Source organism: Arachis ipaensis, chromosome B10 (genome assembly GCF_059453495.1).
Source record: "Arachis ipaensis isolate K30076 ecotype BB chromosome B10, ASM5945349v1, whole genome shotgun sequence".
Classification (NCBI taxonomy): domain Eukaryota; kingdom Viridiplantae; phylum Streptophyta; class Magnoliopsida; order Fabales; family Fabaceae; genus Arachis; species Arachis ipaensis.
The window spans coordinates 4,352,763-4,373,097 of NC_142435.1; the positions used below are offsets into that span (position 1 = coordinate 4,352,763).

The window sequence follows — 20,335 nt, forward strand, 5'->3', positions numbered from 1 at the left end:
GTATGGCTCTTTGGGCTGTCAAGCGGCAATCATGTACCTTTGCCATTGTTATGAAGAATGTTAGAGAGCCAGTAGAATTTGTTGTTTTTGGTCAGCAGTTAGTCATCAATGTTTAAAAATATTGACTAAAAGTATGTTGTTAGATTTCAAAAATAATAAATTTTGTTGGTCTTTGGGCGTTTTTCTATTAATTATTATAATTGAACTTTTACTCAATCTTTTCTTCCAAATCCAATAAAAAGAAAAAGGCAAAAAGAAAGGAGGAATTCAAGTTAAAGGAGCAACGAAAGAAGAATGGATGATTCTGTAAGTTGATTTTTTAAAGGATATTTTAGAAATTTCTGTTGAACTACATGACTTATAAAAGAATGACTTATGAGATAAAAGAAGAATACGAGGAACTTAGAGTGGCCCATCAAACAAACTACCTTTTGAATTTGTGGGCAATGGAGCATTGCAAATAGACCTACACATGGATGGTTCCCCGTTACACAGTGAAAACAAACAATAGATATATGGATGGTTGGTTAATCACATGAATAGCTACATCCATCATGAATATAAACACCCATGTACATGAGATCAGTCTAATTATTCTTTGAATCGTTAGTTATCTACCTCTTTTATGGTAACGTGTTTTAAAGATATGTTTAGTAATTATCCCGGTTACACACGAATGTAACTAGCACTTTAATAGAAGTAAAGTGATCATGAATTTATGAAGCTCAAATTTTAAAGGGAGGTTCGGTGATGTGTACAACAATATTGCTTAAACTATGAACAAATATCTAATGAATGTTGGCGTTAGGTCAGAACAAAGTTAGCAACTACTTTATTGAATTTGCATATACTTTCACTTTGTTTGAAGATCCTGTAGAAATTGGAGTATGGGTGGGGCCTTGAAATCTACGTGTTGGATTATTGTCTCTATCCAATTAAGATTTATTTTTTTTCACTTTGCATTATTCACCACCCTCATTGGCCGCGGCGGCTTTACTTTTTATATTATAATATAAAATGTTTCATGTTATGTCATTAAACTATATTAGTGAAAACCAGAGTTTTGTTATAAGTTAAAATTTTGAGCATTTAAAGGTATAGTTGTTTGAGGGTGCCTGTCTAGAAATTTTTTTAGACAATTAAAATAGTAACATTGTCTTTTTGTATATATATATATATAGGAAAAGTACGAGAAGCCAATGGAATATTTGTACAATGTGTACAATGGAAGTTTAGGGAGTATTAGAGATATAACAATTAGTGTTACTTTTTTCCATCAGTTGGAGCTTTTGAAATGAATAGTATCGTGACATGGTATTAGAGTGCTAGATTCGAAAGGTCAAGAGTTCAATCCTTGCTGAACCCGAAAATCAATTTAAGCTTTTGGGTAAATTTCAAACTTGTGCACCAAATTGTTACGTTCATATACATATTTTTAATACATATATTCTATTTAAATTTTGAATATAAATGGTGATAGTAGAATTGATGATCAAAATTAGGTAAAGATAGATTAGTGCGAGAAGAATTGAAAAGAAGAAAGTGACAAGTGAAGGAAGCAGAGGGAAAAAGGCTCCGTTAGTTCAATGTTTCATTGATTGGAGTGGTGGCAACAAACAAAGAAAGAAGGCGTAATATATGTAGGACCAGTTAGAACCCCAAACCTCACTTGTTATTGAATGATGGATCCATCCATGTGCATACACACATGATATGAGATGCATGCATGCATCATTATATGAATATATTTGAATAATATGTGCCGCCGCAGTCAATGGTAATGATGTATGGCAAACGGCGCCATCCACCCACGTACGACAACTAATTAAAAGTTGAAACAACACCAACGCCCACGACGCCGAAAGAAACAACCAACACACCTACATAACCTTTTCCTAGCTAACATTTTTTGTTTTTCTGCCTTGCTATATTTAGTTTAACTTTTTTAAGAAGAAATTCTTATTTAATTAATCACATAGTCCAGAGCATCAAAATGGACTAAATTACAAATTTCTATTGGTGCCTCTTCCATTCATATACAACTTATAAATTCCCTTTACCTTTGACATGTGATATTCGATAACTTGTAAGCCTATATAAAAATCTAATTACATTTTAAAATAAAATTTAATTTTTATGCACAAGAAAAAACTTATAAAAAAAAAATAGTTTTCATACTAACTATATAATATATTTAATTAAATTATTGTACAAAATATTTTATATGCCAAAATTTTTTTATATAAGTGAAAATGACAAAAAAAAAAAAAGCTAACGAATTATAACTCAAATAGTATAGTTTTTTTATACCTATTTAGAAATCGCAAATTCAAACTTCACCCTTAATTTTGAACAAAAAATAACAAAAGGAATTAACCACAATAAATATATACTTAAAAAAATACAATAATAAAAATATAATTTATAAAATAAAAAATAAGATAAATATTTATATATAATTATTTTTTACAAAACTTATAATTAAATAATAATTTAATCAAATTTATTAAATTATTTAATAATTTTCACGAAAACATAAAGGTGGGTAGAGATGTATGTTGAGAGTTGAGAGTGTTGGCGTTGCGTGTGGGAATGATGTCTATGGAGGAGCGTGACGACAGATGGGGGCCACGTCAGAGGGTTAGAGCCCGCACTTGTGGGCCCTCCCGTGTCATTTGAAAGAGTGGGGTCCACAGAGCATTCAACAAGAATGCTGGCTGGCTGGTCAAATCACTCAGATGAGATGAGATGCCACATACAACACATTTTCTTGATAATGGAGTTTTGAAATGACGGCCGACTGGTGCAGTGTTTATGTCATCAAACATCATGCCTCCTACTTTCCCTCTCTGCTCACGTTTTCCCTTCAAAATATTTATTCTCTTCCAAGCAAAAGTAAATAAACAAAAACTAGCTCAAAACCATTTAGGTAGTAGAGTAAAATGGTGTGTTTACTAATTCTAATAATGCACTCGCACATATTTTTAAATTTTTAGAAATTATAAAAGTATTTTTAAGTTATAGAGTAGATATAATTAATAATTAAGTAATACAAAAATGAACTGAGTTATGAGCAGCAACAGTGTTATGGGGCTTTGCGTGTGGGCAGTGGGTAGTGTTGCCTCTTTTTGTCACTCAAACTGTGTACTCATAAATTAAAAAAGAAAGAAATAATAATATATATAGTTTTCTGTTTCTGAATTCTGACAGCTGAGCCTTGGAAGTCCCTCAAGTCCCTCACATTCTTGCCATAATAATAAATAATACCACTAATATGTAATATCACAGCATCTGCTTAGTTTTTTTTTTTTTTTCGAAAAGAATTTATTAAAATTAATTTTTAAAAGATAAATTTTAAAAAATATAATAGGAGTATTTCGCCTGAATTTTGCTTTTTTAACCTCAATAAAAGGTGTCAGTTAAACTTGAATCAAAATTCTAATTTAAAAAGTAGATATGATTCTTTTTACGAGTTACTCTTAAAATTTAAAGATGGTGTCCAATAGAAATGAAAAACCAAACAAATAAATAAATAATTATAGAAAATAAAAAATAAAAAAACACGTACAAAATATAAAAAATTAAATATGACAAAACTTGTATTAAAATATGCAGAAATTAACAAATGTTTGAATAAAAATAACAGAATTTAAATAATAGAAAAAAATAACATAATTAAAATGATTGGAAGAAAAAATGGAGTCTCCCAATACTTACAACTCGTGACTCATGTTTCAGTGCGTTAGTGTGACTAGAAACTTTTAGAGTGAATTAGTGTATGAATAAATGGAAGCTTCCCTAATTTATTGAAACTAATTCTACTTATAGAAAAAAAAATCTTAAGCTATTTGATATAACTTTAGCCTCTTTAAGTAGTCCTCGACTTTAAGTAGTTTTAAACCTCAAATAACCTTAGATTTTAAATAAATTTGCACACCAAAAACAAGATAACTTAATCATCAAACCTAACTCATTTATATTTTTTTTTAACCATGGTATACTTCATGCATATATAATTTTCGACCTTAACGATCGAATTCTTTTCGACATCGATTATTTGTACTGAATTTTTGGCACAATAACCAGTAAATTAAATTAAAAACTTTTAATAAATACAAATAATAATCATATTTAGTAAAATAATTTTTAAAAATTAAAAAAATCATAATAAATACAAATATAATAAAATTAATATTTATTAATATATGAATTATATTAAATTTTTAATTTTTATAAATATAAATTAATTTAAAACAATTTATTTTAAATATTTTTAAAAATACTTTTTAATTTTTTAGAAATTAGAACTGATTAAACCAAACAATTTTTTTTTTTATTTATCAAATATAGAAGCAGATGCTATCTTTGTCAAACCAAATCTTAGTATCTTATCCTTGCATAATAAACTCAACTTAATCCCTTAGCTTCCCCCAACCTACCGTAGAACGCATCACTTGTTTTATGTTGTTCTATCTAACGCAAAGTATTATAATAAGCATTTATGACTAGCACTACTAATTATTATACTAGATCCAGCGCCTCGAGGAGAACTAGATCTAGGTTAGGATAACTGCATTGCAGTAGTTACATTATTATCATATGATAATAGATTCTATATATACTCAACTAAACATCACACAAACACACGCATCTCCAATTATTATTAAATAAATAACAAAAATTCAGTTTAAATTTGCTGAAGATAAAAACTACTTTTTTATTTTTATTGTATTTTTAAATATTACTTAATATTAGAGTTGTTACTTTTTGTTAGCTAGAACAGAATTATTATAAATTCTTAACTATTATCTCGTAATTTACAAAAAAAAAAAATAGATCTTAATTATCAAATATTGACCCTTTATTTTTAAATAGTGAAAAATATTCATAAAAAATATAATTAAAGCAAATAAGAAAAAGTTATGAAATTCCTAATGTATAACTATAAGAAGGAACAATCAATGCTATTATTAAAAACTATAATCAGTTGTCTATTCCGTCAAATCTATACAGAAATCCATAAATGTTAATACAAATCACGTAGTAATATCCCCCATCCATCAACAGAGGACATAATCAATTACCAGAACCATTATTGCATTTTTTTTCTACTTGGAGTTCGATTAATTGGTTAAACTTAGAAGAAAAAAAGGAATCAATAATATTCATTTAATTGATGAGTATAATACAAAAAAGGTTGGACTATTTGCTTTGCTGTTCATTTTTCTTAAAAAAAATATTTATTTAAAGAATTTATAAATATTGGGACAAAATGAAGCATTACATGAATAGAAATAGAAAGTTAGAAACAGCTATAGAAAACTAAAAACCTCTTTTTTCTAAAGGATATATATTAAAAAAGTATAAGTAAATAATTCATAACTAGTTAATTTAAATAATTACAACTAATAATTATTAATTTTATATTTTTAAAAATATAATTTAAATAATTATTAATTAATATAAAATATAATTTAAAAAATATTTATTAATTTGTTGTTTATCAAATCTCTGTCAGTTACCTAATCGGATTGTATATACCCAATATGCCTAAATAGGCCGAAGTACAAATTTTCTCACTGACCTCTTCTATCCACACATTATTTGAGAAGCTTGATTGCTCAAACAGAGTTCAGCGTCTCGGCTCTTTATTAAACTCACACTTTGTAAGATTAAATTAAATTATAAATGAATTTGGCTAATTTTGCTGCTTATCCAAATAGTCGATGTTAGGTACTTAGATATATGAAAAGTGGGCCCATCCGCCCGCACGTTATTACTCTCAGTCTCAGCCACCATGCCATGTGCCGTCAAAATAATTATTTCAACGAAACAAACGAGGTTACACTATCCCGATACAGTACTGCCTACTGTCTCAGTATTAATTAACCATAAGATAGTATTAGCCACCTACTCTTTTAATTTTATAATTCACATGAATATTGTTTTAATATATTAAAATTTTAATGTATATAAAAAGATGCTATTTTGATAATTAGATAAAATGATAAGAAAGTTATTTATTTAAAAAAATTATTTTTAATAAATATCTTTTTACTATTTTTTCTCTTTGCAATTGTTAGATCAGCATTTCCCAATAAATATGTAGTATTTATCAAGGAACGATTTATAATTTGAATATGCATCGTTCATTGAATAGATTGAGATAGTTTGTTTCCCCAATACAGGGAAATTGTCCAACCACGCTTATGGTATATATAATTTGAAATATATAAGAGAAAAAAAAAAAGGTATAATCTAGAACAGTTCATTTTTTTCTACTGAATCTATAAAACACGGGCCTGCGTCTCTGACATGTTATTTTAAAGCGCAGAAAATTACTTTATTGTAACCTAAAAAAGTCAGTAAATTGTATATTCAACTAAAAAATTGTACACAACGATTCTTTAATGTTAAATAAAGGAAGGTGCTTCTTTAAGTTAGTCAGTGCCTTAGGTACGTCTAAATTTGAAGTTGCCATAAGATCATTATTACATTTAATCCAAAAACTAAAAAGAGTTAAACACATTTCCCTTTCGGGAAGAACAAAAGTTTTAGACGACTATACTTTCATGGCGAATAACACACTGATATTGCGTGCTTTACTAATGAAACGCATTTAATCAATTTTGTTACATGTATGTAAAGTGGTTAAAGCATGGTTTATGTTGCAGTTTGCAAACGCAGCACGCGCTTTTGAACAAGAATTGGTGATAGAAGCGGGAGATAGAATGATAAGATGCAGATGTCTGAGCATAAAAGAAAAGAAGCGCATACCCACACGCTCGCTTGCTCACTCACTTCCACTCTCTCGCAGATGGCGCGTGAATCCAATCTCCAATGCAACGGTTGCCTACCACGCCGCCCAACCATATTCAACACAAAGCACCTAATTAATTCCATTATTTCCAATATCATTCGTGACCACCCATATAATATAATAATTTTGAAGCTGAATGTAATTAAGTAGTGCAAATGTAAGTGTATATACAACATGAAGCTTTCATTTCCATGTGATAGATGTAAATGTTAGATTAACAAAGAAAGCACACAGATACTACTACTAATACTGCTACTGCTCCCTCAAAGCCTCAACCATGGTTATAATTAAACTACGTACTAACTACTAAGCATGCTAAACAAAAGAAAGTAGATATGACAAGGGAGGAATACGCATACGGAGCATAAAACTACGCCGTTTAGAGTCTACAAAACAAGATCTCACTAGTCACTACTATTCAACCTTCAAAGCCACAAAGGTGGAGGCTCGTTCAGATCGATCGGGATCCCGCGCCGAACAAGCCCTAGATACGATGCCGTTGAACCACTCCCCGCCACCTGCTCCACTCCTCCTCCGGCAACCGCTACTGTCACCTCGCCGCGTCTGTGGTGATGAGCTGCTAACGCCGCCGCATGATGAATCGGATGTGGCGGAGGCGGCTGATGCGGTTGATGAGCCAGATCAACGTCCTTGAGAACGCGAGTGTGGAGAAACTCGCCGAAGATTCCACCACCGCCAACGCCGGCGCGAACCGGTACGGAGGGCCAGCGATGATGATCAGAGTTAGGAGCGTTAACGTTGAGGTCGAGACAGATTCCTCCGGCAGCGGCGACCGGAGCCGGGGGGAAGTTAGTCTTGGCCTTAGCACCACGGAGAGAACGCGCGGCACCGTCGTAAGCTAGGGCGGCTTCTTCAGGAGTATCGAAGGTACCAAGCCATACACGTGTCTTCTTCCAAGGATCGCGTATCTCAGCAGCGTAACGTCCCCATGGCCTCTTCCTAACCCCTCTGTAGTGTCCCTCACGAGAAGCTGAAGAAGAAGGAGAAGAAGATGCCATTTGAAAAGTGTGAATAACAAAAACAAAGCTCAAGAGAAGAGAAGAAAGAAGGTAGCGTGAGAGTGGAGGGACCCGCTTATGGCTCCCGTAATCGACGGCTAGCCGGCACGACCCCGCCCTTTTCTTTTTTACTATTATGGTCTGGTTATATACACCGTAATAATGCAAGTTTTGGATTTGGATAAAATGGTTAGTTTTTTATATGAGCCGTTGATGGTTGATGTGTGGGATCGCAGGGCTGTGATTGAAGATAGGGTGGGCCCCGCGGAGAGAGCCGCCGGGTGATGAGACGTGTGACTGGGGTTCCGTGAGTGACGTCAGCCCTACTGCTGATGTTCGTACGGCTGTGCCTGACCCTGAGCGGCGCCTCATATTTAAGTTAAGATTTAACTTTGATTCAAAGTTGTGTTTAATGAATTAATGTGATGTGGGATTGGGAAGTTAATATTGTTGGAGAATGGGGTAATAAAGAAAGGAGGGGGTTTATGGGAATTTGAGTTGACAAAAGAAGTGATGAAGATGGAAGAGAAGGGTACAGTGGATGAGGTGTGAAAGTGGGATTGGAGGGGGTGACAGAGAGGCGCACGTGGAAGGGGGGAGTGTCTGAGTGGGAGGGAACAGGTGGAGTTGGGCCACACACACCAACAACATGGGCTAGTCTGGTTGGCGTGTTTGACTATGTTGGTCTCTCTCCACTTTGAATTTATTTATCTTGGAAGAAAGGAGAGATTTGGAAAGCGTGTGGGTGGGTGGGTGTGGTGGGAAAGTGGGGAATCGGAAATCAGATATCAGAGAGTGACTACAGCAGGCAGCAGGGGCAGCAGGCAGCTGCTAATAGCAGACTCCCCCCACACCCACAGCCCGCACTCTGTATACATTACATGCCTACACATACGGATGCAATAATGATCACGTGAATACTATCAAATACTCCTACCTTTGAAAATTAATTATAATTTCATTTTTTCCATGTTTTAAATTATCAGATATATTATAGTATAAAAAATAAAATAAAAACTCAACAAAATTTAAAATTTTACTCAGATATATTATAGTCTTGATTTTTATTTATTTTGTTTATTATTCTTTCCCTGCTTTTTATTTACTTACATATATTGATGAATATTCACAATTGATAAGAAATGGCATCAAGTTAGTTGTCAACACACCGCACTCGTCTCGTCTTGGTCTTTGGTTGATTTCCTTTATACGTCTCTTCACGTAGATGTGACATTTTCTTTTCTAATTAAAAATTAAAATTCTATTTGTGCATTGGTTTCACTTTGTTTGGTCTATCACCAGCACAGGACGGCAACTTTTTATTTATTCCCCTTTTGTTTGCTCTGTTGAGTTAGGGTGGTCTTTGTTACTGTTTTACGTTTACTTCGTTATGTCTAACTACAACTGTCTTGCTTACATCTGCCTCCGATGGGACCGAATCATGGGTATTTAGTAAATTACATATTTAATTATGAGATAATAATCATAATATACAGAACACACCAACAACTCAAGTAGATATCCTTATTCTAGATAAAAAATTTATTGGATTTTTTTTAAAAAAAAGCAATATAACTAAAGGATTTAGATCTTCTAAATTTTAAATTTTACTTAAAAGGGTAAAGTGTAATTTTTCACCATTTATTTCATAAGTGAAACCAAAAGAAAATATATAAAAAAAATATTCAAAGATAAAAGATTACACTTTACTCTCTAAAGTAAAAATCCAAAATTTAGAGGATCTAAATTCATAACTAGAATATTCGATGCTAGAGTATTTAATAATTAAATTTATATCAAATATTTAAATTCTTTATTTAATATAAAGATTATATTAAAATTTGATAAAATTATAAAAATTGATAAAATAATTAAATTTTAAATTATAATTTGTGATTATTTAAAAGTATACTTAAAATTAATATTTCCATTATAAATTATATTATAATACAATGAATTGTCAAGAAAAATAAATTGTTCTCATAAATCTAAATTATTCAATCAAAATACAAATATATATAATCAAAATCTATTCATACAGTAAAAATTACATTACTCTCAAACTTGCTAAAAAAAATTTGAAGCAACAAACTATAATTCTATCCCAACCCCACCACTTTGGTTAACTTACTTCATGTTGGCTTGTGTTTTCATTTTTCAATGTACACCGAACCTAATAATTGGAAATTGACTTGGTCAAGTCTAGGACCCCATCTATCATGATATATGCTGCCTTTCAAATATCTGGAATCTTGTTTAATATGTTCTGTACTTTATAGATCCGCACATTAACATAAAAGCAAGACATGAATGCTAAAAATTTGGTATATTATTACGTGAACTGAACCTAACTTATATGTACTTCTGTTAGAACAGTATGCTTTCTATTTCAATTGAACTACGTGTTACAAATCCTCTATTAAGGGATAGGGGAAAGAAAATCTATATAAATTTTCTGACAAAAGGGGAGGTAAACACGGTAATGTACACTTCAAAAAAGAAAAATCTCATTTACAAATTAGTTCTCAGCTTGTATGAATGAATTGTTGGCTCAAGCAACTCTTGGATAATCATCAGAGTTCATAAGACCTCCCTGCCATTCATCTCCACATAAATAGAAGTGTCTCTTCTTCAATAATAAACAAATAAATAAATTCATGGCCAGAACAGAACAATGAAAGTGTAAAATGTCTAAAGATATACCAGAATAATGGGGTCTTATCATGAGAGCAAGATAGGCCCATTTTCGGCAGCAGTGTGAGCATTGCCGTAACTATTATGCCTTGTCATCTGGATATCACGAGAGAACTGGGTCCTTGCTTTTGCATATGGAGCTGCCCTTGCTACAAAAGCAGACAAAGAGTATTAATTCTTTGTAAGGAAAATGGTAGACTCATAATTTCTTATTTCTTAATGCTTAGCAAGGATAACAATGGGGGTTTCACTATTCTCCTGATTCAATAAAGGCTTGGTATTACAAATTTGAATGGTGTACCTAGATTAAGGTCAGTCCAATGATAATCGCACCTTATTATTAGGACAACTGTACCAAAGGAAAGGAAGATTATTTACCTGCAATTTGCTGAGCTCGGAGGATATTCTGCCGCCTTTTCCACCAACAAACAGAACAGGTAATGAGAAGTAGCAATCCAAAAGAAGCACCAAACACAATACCAACTTTAGCACCCGCAGAAAGGTGAGGTCCGCATGTACGTAAGCCAGGTATACCACACAGACCTGCATTATCAGTAAAACTGCAGCCAGCCAGATCCATAGATTTAGCAACATAGAAAAGAAATACAAAGCAAAAGTGGAGAAATAGCATATAAAATTCTACAATTTCATTCTAGAGTTTAATAATTGATAACATACTTGAAACTAGCTCTGTGCAGAAGTCTTCCTCCTAGAGTTGCTGGGACCCTTCCAGACAAGAAGTTGCCATTAAGGTTCCTGCATGGAGACATCTTAATATAGACTTCTTGCTTCTTATGTGTAATCAACAGGATTGTTAAGAAATAGATAAACTTACAGCCTTTGTAACAATGTCAGCTGTCCAAGGCTCTCTGGAATTGATCCATTGAAAAAGTTATAGGACAGGTCACTGCATAAGTACATTGCATTCATAAATGATATCATCATGATATCGGAAGCAACCATTCCACCTTTCAACAATATGATTTTTTTTTTTTTTAACCAAAGATAGGGAGACTCGAACCTGCGACCTCTAAATGAGTATGATTTAACTAGACTAGAATTCTAACAAGAATTAAAACAATGCATGTATTACTGCCAATGAGAATAGAATGTTCATGGGATGTTTGAAAGATCCCCTTGATCTCCCTAATTCCAAAGTTTCAATTTACTCAACTGATGGCCTCAACTTCCCTAATACCCTCTTAGGCTAGTTTCAACCTTGGTTAGCTTTTACAAATGGGAGTAATTTCTTGACAAAGATTATCCACTACCATTGGGGGTAAAAAAAAAACAGCATCATGAATATATCATATAAAGAATATCTTGCCCCATGGATTTTATACATTTTTATTGCTCAACAAGACAACAACTGCTGCTCAATTCACAAGGATTAGACCTGTTACTAATTTCCAACTCAACAGTGCTAAACATGAGAATCACACATTGGAATTGTACCATGTATTTTATGAACTATGAAAATAGGATCAACTCAACAAATCTGAAATACGGGTTAAATAGAAGGAGGACAAAGAAGTTTCTTACAGCACTTGCAAGCTAGTTACTTTTCCAAGTGCAGATGGAATAGCTCCACGAATGCTGTTTCCACTCAAGTTTCTGTGGTGCACATAGAAAATAAGCATGAGGAATAGAAGAGATGCTGTTACTTCTTTCTATTTCTCATTAAGTCGCGAGTTAAAATAAGGAAAAATATAAAGGTCCGACGAATTATTCAAAGATCAATCGGTACTTGTTATTTAATTGTCACCAGTACAATTTGCATAGTTTATACATCCGATATTTACACGCGTTACTTTTTTAAAAAAAGAATTGTATTGACATAAATATTAGGTACAAAATAACTTTGCCTTAAACGCAGAATAATCTACTTATAACTCACAGGGTTTGTAGATTGTGTAGTCTGGATATGTCATCTGGCAAGAAGCCCTTTAGACCTTGATTGTCAAGATCACTGTTCATCAACAGAAACAGCATGAAATAACAAATAATATTGAGATTAAATATTCATTTTGAGTTTTCAACACGAACATAATGGCTTCATGCCCTAGTGATACAAACTTCTTTATCAAGTGCAAAGTGGAGTTGATATGGACATTCAAAAAGGGAACATAGAAAGGGATGTTTCATAAACCAAAGCAAAGCAAAGCAAACCAAAACTTAAACTTCCTAAATGATTTAAGAAAACATTGTCTGAAAACCAAAATAAATTAACAGGATCTGATTGTAAGTTTTCTGTGAGCAGAGACACCTATAACCATTGGCTTCTAATTTGTTACTTAAGGAGCTATGTGGTAAGGAAGGGGGGGGGGGGGGTAAAGAAATGATATTTGGTTTTGTATCAAGAAAGAAAAGACTGAATGGAATAAGCAGGTAACCATTAAGCTAAGATGGCACTAAATGGTCTGCACAACAAAATGTATAATAAAAAGCTAAGAATAAGGATAATAAGAAATTACAGTCCATCAATGAGCCATTTGCTGCTACTTTTGTTTAGCTGGCAGTCTGCTCCAATCCATGGATGTTGTTGAGGAACACAAGGATCACCATTCCACCCAAACCTGGGAGGAAGCCCCAAAGCCTTCTTCAATGTTTGTAAAGCCTTAACTAGAATAAAAGAACAATGATCAACTAGCAAAACTTTAAAAGACTTGATTCACCATAAACTAAATTCACGATCATTGTGCATAAAATTGGAGAAAAGTAAATGAAATAGCATCATAAAGAAATACTAAGCTTGAACATTTCCTGACAAGCAGATACCCAAAGAATGACAATAGCAATATAGGAGCACTAGGATGAGAAAGATACTAAAATAAATTATTGACAATGTGTCTTATATTAGGAAGTACCAGCACATAGGACCTAAACCAATTCCATGCTGCAATCTGAATTAGTAAAACACCCAAAAAATTGAACGACTTCAGATTTATTGATTAATTAGACCAAAAAGAAATAAAGAAAGAAACCAGGGAACTGTATAATTCTGCATCACTAAAAAATACAGGTCCTAGCTATGTGTTATGTTATTGCTAACTTGCCAAGGAAGAACCTAAGACAAATCCTGAATGCATATGAGAGGCCAAACAGAAACATTCAAGTCTAGTCCAAATATGAACCACATTTTAATCAATATCACACATTATTAAGATGAACATTAACCATAACCATATGCAACTATAATCAGGGTCAGGGTCAGCATTTGTACCTTCATCTGATAGTGTTCTTGACTCAGCTGCTATAACCTCAAATATCTCAATGGCATTGATTATGGCAACACTTCCATGTTTTGGGCTAAAAGTTATTGTCAAAGTCCTCCCATTAACAGAAACAGTTGTGTTAAGCACCAGGGCAGTATATTGGGCACCACTCATTTTCACAATATCAACATTTTCAAAGGTAATAACATCATTTATTATAATATCAAAGACCCTTTGACCTATAGCATTGACGGACTTATCAATCTCTGCAAAATGTAACCAAACGGAATAGTTTTTGTTGGGATCCACGTCCAATGCATATGTTAAATCAGGCTGGCTACTGGTACTAACAAGTGCCGATCGATAGAGAGTTTCTGGATAAAAGTTTGGTGAATGTGAAGCCTGTTTGATTCTAGTTTCAACAGATCTAGGTTGATCAGAATCCTGACCAAACGTTTTAATGTGTTGCCAAAATCTGTCCCCTCCCCAGGGATCTGCACCATAATCTATGCCAAACTTTGACTGCCCAAAACCACAACTCAGTCTTTTAACTGTTCTAAGGATTATGCCTTGACTCCACTGTGGTCCAAAATCATAAGCTTTGTCATCAATTTGAAGAATCTCAATTGAAATGATAGCTGGATCTCCATGACCTGTGCTATGAAAACAGATTAAGGCTGACCGATCCATAAAAAACACTTGGGCTTCCGTAAAAGCTTGATCATCCTGTTGAGTCCAACCTGACTTCAAGGAATATATTTGGGTTCCTTGAATAGAGATATCAAATAGTGGTTCATTGGTAGCTCTTGGTTGTGCAACTAGTCCAAAAAATATCCTCACTGAGTAGTGCCCCTTTGGTACTCTATTAAAGTTGTAACAATTTGAAGGACCTTCAGACAAAGGGAAATAGCGAAGTGTTTTGAGGGGAGGGGTAATGTAACTTGTTGTAGTTGCATTGGCTGGTATGCCACCCGTATATCCAAAGTCTTTATACCAAAGGGTAGTGGTTGGTTTTGTTTGAACATTTTGGCGAGCCCCACAGTTGATGCGCATAACATATGGCCCTGCGATGAACATGAAGTTTCATAGATTTCAACCAAATCAAAGGTGGAAAATATCCACACCAAGTCGAGAAAATCCTAATACACTGGCATATGCAAGCAATCATGCCACTTTTGTCCACACTAAGATTCACAAACAGCAACATGGACTCTGTAGTTAGTTTGTAATTAAATTACACTGACAAACTGTATCTGATCATCAAATCCATTGGAATTGAGTTGTTGATCAATCAAATAATGCAATGGTTCATGCAAGTAATATTAACAAAGCAAGTTCCATGGATCATGATAGAGCGAACTATTCAGTTTATTAAAGAGAAAAAAAAGAAAGGAGTTAAACAAAACTTAGTTTGTTGCAGAGTTTGGACAATCGACTACTTCTATTCTAAGTTCTAACATCCATTTACTAAATACTAAACCTTCACTAAAGGCAAAAATGGCAAGTTATAGAGACTAATTTGACGGTACCAACGAAATTTCCTTTCGTTTTCTTATTGAAGTTATTCCTCATCTCTCACATGATTAATTATACCCAAAAAGTTGCATAGTTTTGCCTTTATTTCTCTTTTTCTATATACCAAAATCTGAGGCGCAAGATGGAATCCTATGTCACCCCTCATTCCTCAGATTCAACTATCTATCCAATCGTGAATCCTAGATATACAACTCATGAACTCAATCAAAATCTAAAAACGAAATTCAAAAGAAGCAAATTCAATGCTTAAAAAGTCCTAACGAATCAGTGTCTCTTCTTCCACTTCAATTTAGATTCACAAGCGAGGGAAAAAAAGGCGAAGCTGACCTCGTTGAGCTGCACGCGCAGTAAATGCAAAGCAAAGAATGAGCATCCATAGCAGAATAAATCGCAGCATTCTGAAGTGAGAAATGAGAAACGAGAGAAGCTTTCTTCTTCGTCGTCTTCGTCTTCGTAATTCTTCCCCTCTCTTTCTCTCTCTTACATCACTTCGATTTCAGTTTCTAGAGAGAGAAAGAGAGAAATGGTTGGAGTTGTGTGCAGTTAAGTTAACAGCGGCAAGCAAGCAATTCTTGTTACTTACTCCACTCTACTAATCTTCTTCCTCTCGATGAAGCTGAAGCTCAATGCTGATGCTTTCGGGAACACTTGTCACCCTGCTGCTCAGCCTTATCACACTCGCTGCACCTGCGCTCAACGGTATCTGCATCTCATAATAATGATTTTAATTAAAGTAACGGTTGTGTTGATTTTATTATCACGGTGTTTGTTGTAGGGTTTAAAAGTTATTACTTAATTAATCAACTTAGGTTGATTGAATTTAAATTTTGTATGCTAATTAATGAGAGCTACAAATTTTGAAATGAAAGTCAGATCTACGAATTGACCTATTATCATTGCCGCGTAGGTCTACACTACTCTGTGGGATCCACACCTTTTTGACGGTTATGATGTATGATTTCCCGGAGCGGATGCAGCGTGGACCTTGGACTTTGAGTCTCACTTTACTACTACTACTTCCTGAGCAAGTCCAATTATATATAGCACTAATGAAAGTGTGAGAATAAAATCGGAGTAGCTGGAGTAGCAAGTCCTATATGTCCTATCATTGATAAAATAATCATACAGTAAACAGACTCGTTAGCATTAGATTAAGTTGTTATTTTATCTTTATTGCTATTTCCAAGGGTGTTTATTCTTAGTTTGATGTGGATTGTGAAAAGGACAAAAGCAACGTGATGAGAGAGAGAAGAGGGAATAATGGGGTGTCACGGGGAAACCCCAAATGCTACCAGCTGCAATTACAAGATTGACCTTGAGATCGGTGAAGAACATTAGTAGTATTTCTTGTACTAGCAGCGGAATTTAGGACGGTGAAGAATGGTTGTAAGGTGAGGAGTTGAATTGTTTGACTTTGGAGAAGAGTTTGTGTGGCGCGCAAGAATCGGGGACAGGAGAGTCACCCCCGGATGCAGCGCATGGGGATTAGGGTCAATTTTATTACACTATAATTGTTTATTCATTTCAGGTTATTAGGTTAAAATTTTGAACAAAGGAAATGGAAATTTCAGCCTGCAATACTCGAATTATTTACTTAGTCAATTGAAGTAATACTTTTCGTTTACCTTTTACCCATTCATTTCAGGACGTTTCTTCGGTGAGAAAAGTATTTTACGCTCCTTGATGGATCAGGTAATGAACTAAATTAATAAAAAATATGGGGTCGATTCACAAATAGACAAAAATAATGGTTAGGGATGAATCTTGAAAAAAAAATAGCAGGGAGAAGGCGAGAATCCGTTATTCCATTAATGCCCCAAACTCCATTAATAGGAAGTAAGGCTAAGCTGTGTTGGGATCCGTCTGAAGCTTCGTTTGGACGACGTGGACGGAGCGACGCTTTAAGGCGGAGGAGAACGCTCGATTGAACGACGCGAAAGCAAAGATTGAGATCTGGCCGACTTGAGATTCACCATAAGGGAAGACAATGGACCACACGGGGCAACCAGAGTCGCAGATACGCTGTGTCGATGTCACTAAGTTATTTACCGTATGATAATGCCGGGGCAGGTTGGGGGAGGTATGCACCAGAAATGGGTTTCAATTAGGGACCCGTGCCTCCCCCGTGTCTCCAACAGTTATAACTCTTTGATGTTTCGAGGTTGCCGTTTAGAGCGGCACACAGCCGAATTAGAGTTGTTACTTTTTAAATTGTGTGCTTAAATCGGGGGCGGTCGCTACAGTTGAGTGAATTTTAGTTGGATCCGGCATATGCACGGGATTATTTTAAGATGTCTGGAATTATAGCTGTGTGTTCGTAGTTATGATTGATAATGCCGATGTTCACTCACTGTGATTTTTGAACTGTGACAGCCGAATGGGTTTGTGGAGCAAAGCTACGAGTTTTCATCTAATTTTGACCAAGTCCATGCGTCACAGGTGTGTTTGTTGCTCATTTTATGAATTTTTGTTGACCGGTTTATGTTGATGTGCCCACCGTCTGTTGTCACACATGCCGCATGATGTTTGTTGCAGGATGCGGATGATGGGATGAGCGGCGAAACCGTGCCGGTAGAGGAAGCAGAAGCGATGGATTCGTCCGCCGCAGATGCGGACATAGATGTAGAAGCAGCAGTGAGGATTGTTGATGGGATAGGGTCGTTTGGCGTAATTGAATTTTCTGCCCTGACAGCGAATGACGTCTATACGACGGAGTTCACAAGCCTCCAGGCAGCTTATGACTACTACAACGAATACGGTCGCATCAAGGGATTCTCGGTCAGGAGGTCCAAGGTGGGTCGCAGAACAAAGCAGGGGGCGGAGGGCGAAATCATTTGGCAGATATTTGTGTGCTTGAGGGAAGGAGAGCGAGATGGGAAACACATGTAGCGGGGAGACAGGAAGATGGATCCTCGACCGATCACACGGTGCGGGTGTGAAGCCCGGATTAAGGTGCACGTTGATGATGCTAGCGGGCGATGGTACAAGTCGTTAGGACTACAGCGTGTTCGGGGATGTCCTGCGTTTTGATGCAACGTACGGTCGTAAAAAATACAAGTACCCTTTGGTAATATTCTTAGGGGTGGACCTTCATATGAGGACAGTGGTGTTCGGTTGCGCAATCTTGAGTAACGAGAGTAAAGGGAGCTATGTGTGGTTGTTGCGGTCATTTCTTGAGGCAATGAAAGGAAAATAGCCGAAATCTGTCATCACGGACGGGGATTTCGCCATGAAGAGTGCGGTTAGTATAGTTTTCCCCGGTGCACATCACAGGTTGTGTAGCTGACATTTGTTAAGGAACGCCACTGTTAGAGTTGGACGGTCGGGTTTTCTTATGAAATTTTGTCTATGCTTGATGGGAGATCTAAAGGTTGACGAATTTGAGAGAATATGGACGGATAGCGTGGCAGAGCACGGGTTGGAGGATCACCCGTGGATAGCAGACATTAGGGGTGTTCGGATCCAAACCGGTCCAAAAAAATCGTGAAACCGGACCGATCCAAACCGAAAACCGAATTAAACCGCTCAATTTTGGATATTTTTTGGATTTTGGATAGGTTTTATTACGGTTCGATTCGGTTTGCGGTTTTACTCTGCAAAATCGAACCGAACCGAACTGAACCGTATATATTACAAATAATAACAACAACAATAATAATAATACCCTTACTTACCGTAGCACACTAGCGCCGCTTCCCCAAATGACCAAATGTTTGAAACCCTAATCTAAAGAAAGAAACCCCTCTGTCATCTCTCACTCTCTTATTCTTCGTTCTTCACTCTCACCATCACAGCATCACTCACTCTTACCATCACAATACCCTTACTTACCGTAGCGCACTAGCACCGCTTCCCCAAATGACCAAATGTTTGAAACCCTAATCTAAAGAAAGAAACCCCTCTGCCCTCTCTCACTCTCTTATTCTTCGTTCTTCACTCTCACCATCACAGCATCACTCACTCTTACCATCACAGCATCACTCACTCTCAGTCACTCTTACTGACACACACCGACGCCATCCGCCGCTCCTCTTCTGAATGATGCCCTTCGTCGCCTCCTCTTCTTAGTGACTCCGCTGCCACCTCCTCTCCTCGGTGACGCCGCTGCCACCTTCTCCCCTCGGTGGCGCCGCTGCCGCCTCTTCTTCAAGGTATATTTTTACTTGCTTTTGTTTATTTTGTTTTGTTCTGTTGTTTTAAGATTTTGTTTAATTTTAATTTTTACTTGTTAATCTGTGTTAAACTGTTCAAGCCTTCAAGGTATATTTTTACTTGCTTTTGTGTGTTTTGTTTTGTTCTGTTGTTTTAAGATTTTGTTTAATTTTAATTTTTACTTGTTAATCACTTAATCTGTGTTAAACTGTGTTAAACTGTTCAAGCCTTCAAGGTATATTTTTACTTGCTTTTGTTTGTTTTGTTTTGTTCTGTTGTTTTAAGATTTTGTTTAATTTTAATTTTTACTTGTTAATCTGTGTTAAAATGTGTTAAACTGTTCAAGCCTTCAAGGTATATTTTTACTTGCTTTTGTTTGTTTTGTTTTGTTCTGTTGTTTTAAGATTTTGTTTAATTTTAATTTTTACTTGTTAATCTGTGTTAAACTGTTCAAGGTATATTTTTACTTGCTTTAATTTTTACTTGTTATACTGTGTTTTAATTTTATTTTGTTCTTGTTGTACTGTTATTCTTGTTATTAAAATTGGTTAAACTTTGTATTAAATTAAGTATTTTGTTCTTGTTGATTGAAATTGAATTCTATTTTTTTTATCTTCTGCAGATTTTATATTTGTTCGGTTGTTTTTAGCTTTCAATTCGAAGGTCAACAATGTCAGCTTCATATCCTGAGGTCATTTTTTTATTGTGTAATGTGTATGTTGGTAACAACTCAATATGTTAATTAATTGAGAAAAATATTAAAATAACATAAACTGATTAATTATTCTTTGTTATCACAGGATGTTCAAAGTAGCGAGCCAGGATTTACCAGTGCTACTCCATCCACTTTTGAATCAGTCAGATCTTCAGGACAGTCAGAGTCAATGCCGCCTCCACAG

General features: G+C 35.0%; 2 protein-coding genes across 6 annotated transcripts; both read right to left on the bottom strand.

The window, feature by feature from the left end:
• Positions 1 to 6,377: 6,377 nt before the first annotated feature.
• On the bottom strand, positions 6,378 to 8,054 carry LOC107624305 (ethylene-responsive transcription factor 12). Of its 2 annotated transcripts, none has more exons than XM_088503675.1 (2): positions 7,244 to 7,999; positions 6,378 to 6,889 (listed from the first exon to the last, which is right to left on the bottom strand). In XM_088503675.1, the coding sequence occupies exon 1, from the start codon at positions 7,837 to 7,839 to the stop codon at positions 7,246 to 7,248; it is 594 nt and encodes a 197-aa protein (XP_088359801.1). In that variant the 5' UTR covers positions 7,840 to 7,999; the 3' UTR covers positions 6,378 to 6,889; positions 7,244 to 7,245. The 2 variants fall into 2 exon arrangements, with proteins under 2 accessions (XP_088359801.1, XP_088359805.1); XM_088503679.1 differs by having other exon boundaries at positions 6,574 to 6,853; positions 7,244 to 8,054.
• Positions 8,055 to 10,150: 2,096 nt separating this feature from the next.
• RLP4 (receptor like protein 4) lies at positions 10,151 to 16,096 on the bottom strand. Of its 4 annotated transcripts, none has more exons than XM_016325200.3 (10): positions 15,612 to 16,096; positions 13,757 to 14,812; positions 13,008 to 13,155; positions 12,431 to 12,502; positions 12,076 to 12,147; positions 11,369 to 11,440; positions 11,212 to 11,289; positions 10,912 to 11,093; positions 10,543 to 10,682; positions 10,151 to 10,432 (listed from the first exon to the last, which is right to left on the bottom strand). In XM_016325200.3, the coding sequence occupies exons 1-9, from the start codon at positions 15,679 to 15,681 to the stop codon at positions 10,561 to 10,563; spliced, it is 1,872 nt and encodes a 623-aa protein (XP_016180686.1). In that variant the 5' UTR covers positions 15,682 to 16,096; the 3' UTR covers positions 10,151 to 10,432; positions 10,543 to 10,560. The 4 variants fall into 4 exon arrangements, with proteins under 4 accessions (XP_016180686.1, XP_020970563.1, XP_016180685.1 ...); XM_021114904.2 differs by having other exon boundaries at positions 10,151 to 10,443; XM_016325199.3 differs by having other exon boundaries at positions 10,151 to 10,468.
• Between the last annotated feature and the right edge of the window lie 4,239 nt (positions 16,097 to 20,335).

Excerpts from the sequence above, each read along its gene's own strand:
- LOC107624305 (XM_088503675.1), bottom strand. The coding sequence starts at position 7,839 with ATGGCATCTTCTTCTCCTTCTTCTTCAGCTTCTCGTGAGGGACACTAC.
- RLP4 (XM_016325200.3), bottom strand. The coding sequence starts at position 15,681 with ATGCTGCGATTTATTCTGCTATGGATGCTCATTCTTTGCTTTGCATTT. Across the intron at positions 11,094-11,211 it reads CTGCACAGAGCTAGTTTCAA|TTTTACTGATAATGCAGGTC; the intron begins GTATGTTATCAA and ends GGCTGGCTGCAG. Across the intron at positions 10,683-10,911 it reads CCGAGCTCAGCAAATTGCAG|CAAGGGCAGCTCCATATGCA; the intron begins GTAAATAATCTT and ends CTGCTTTTGTAG.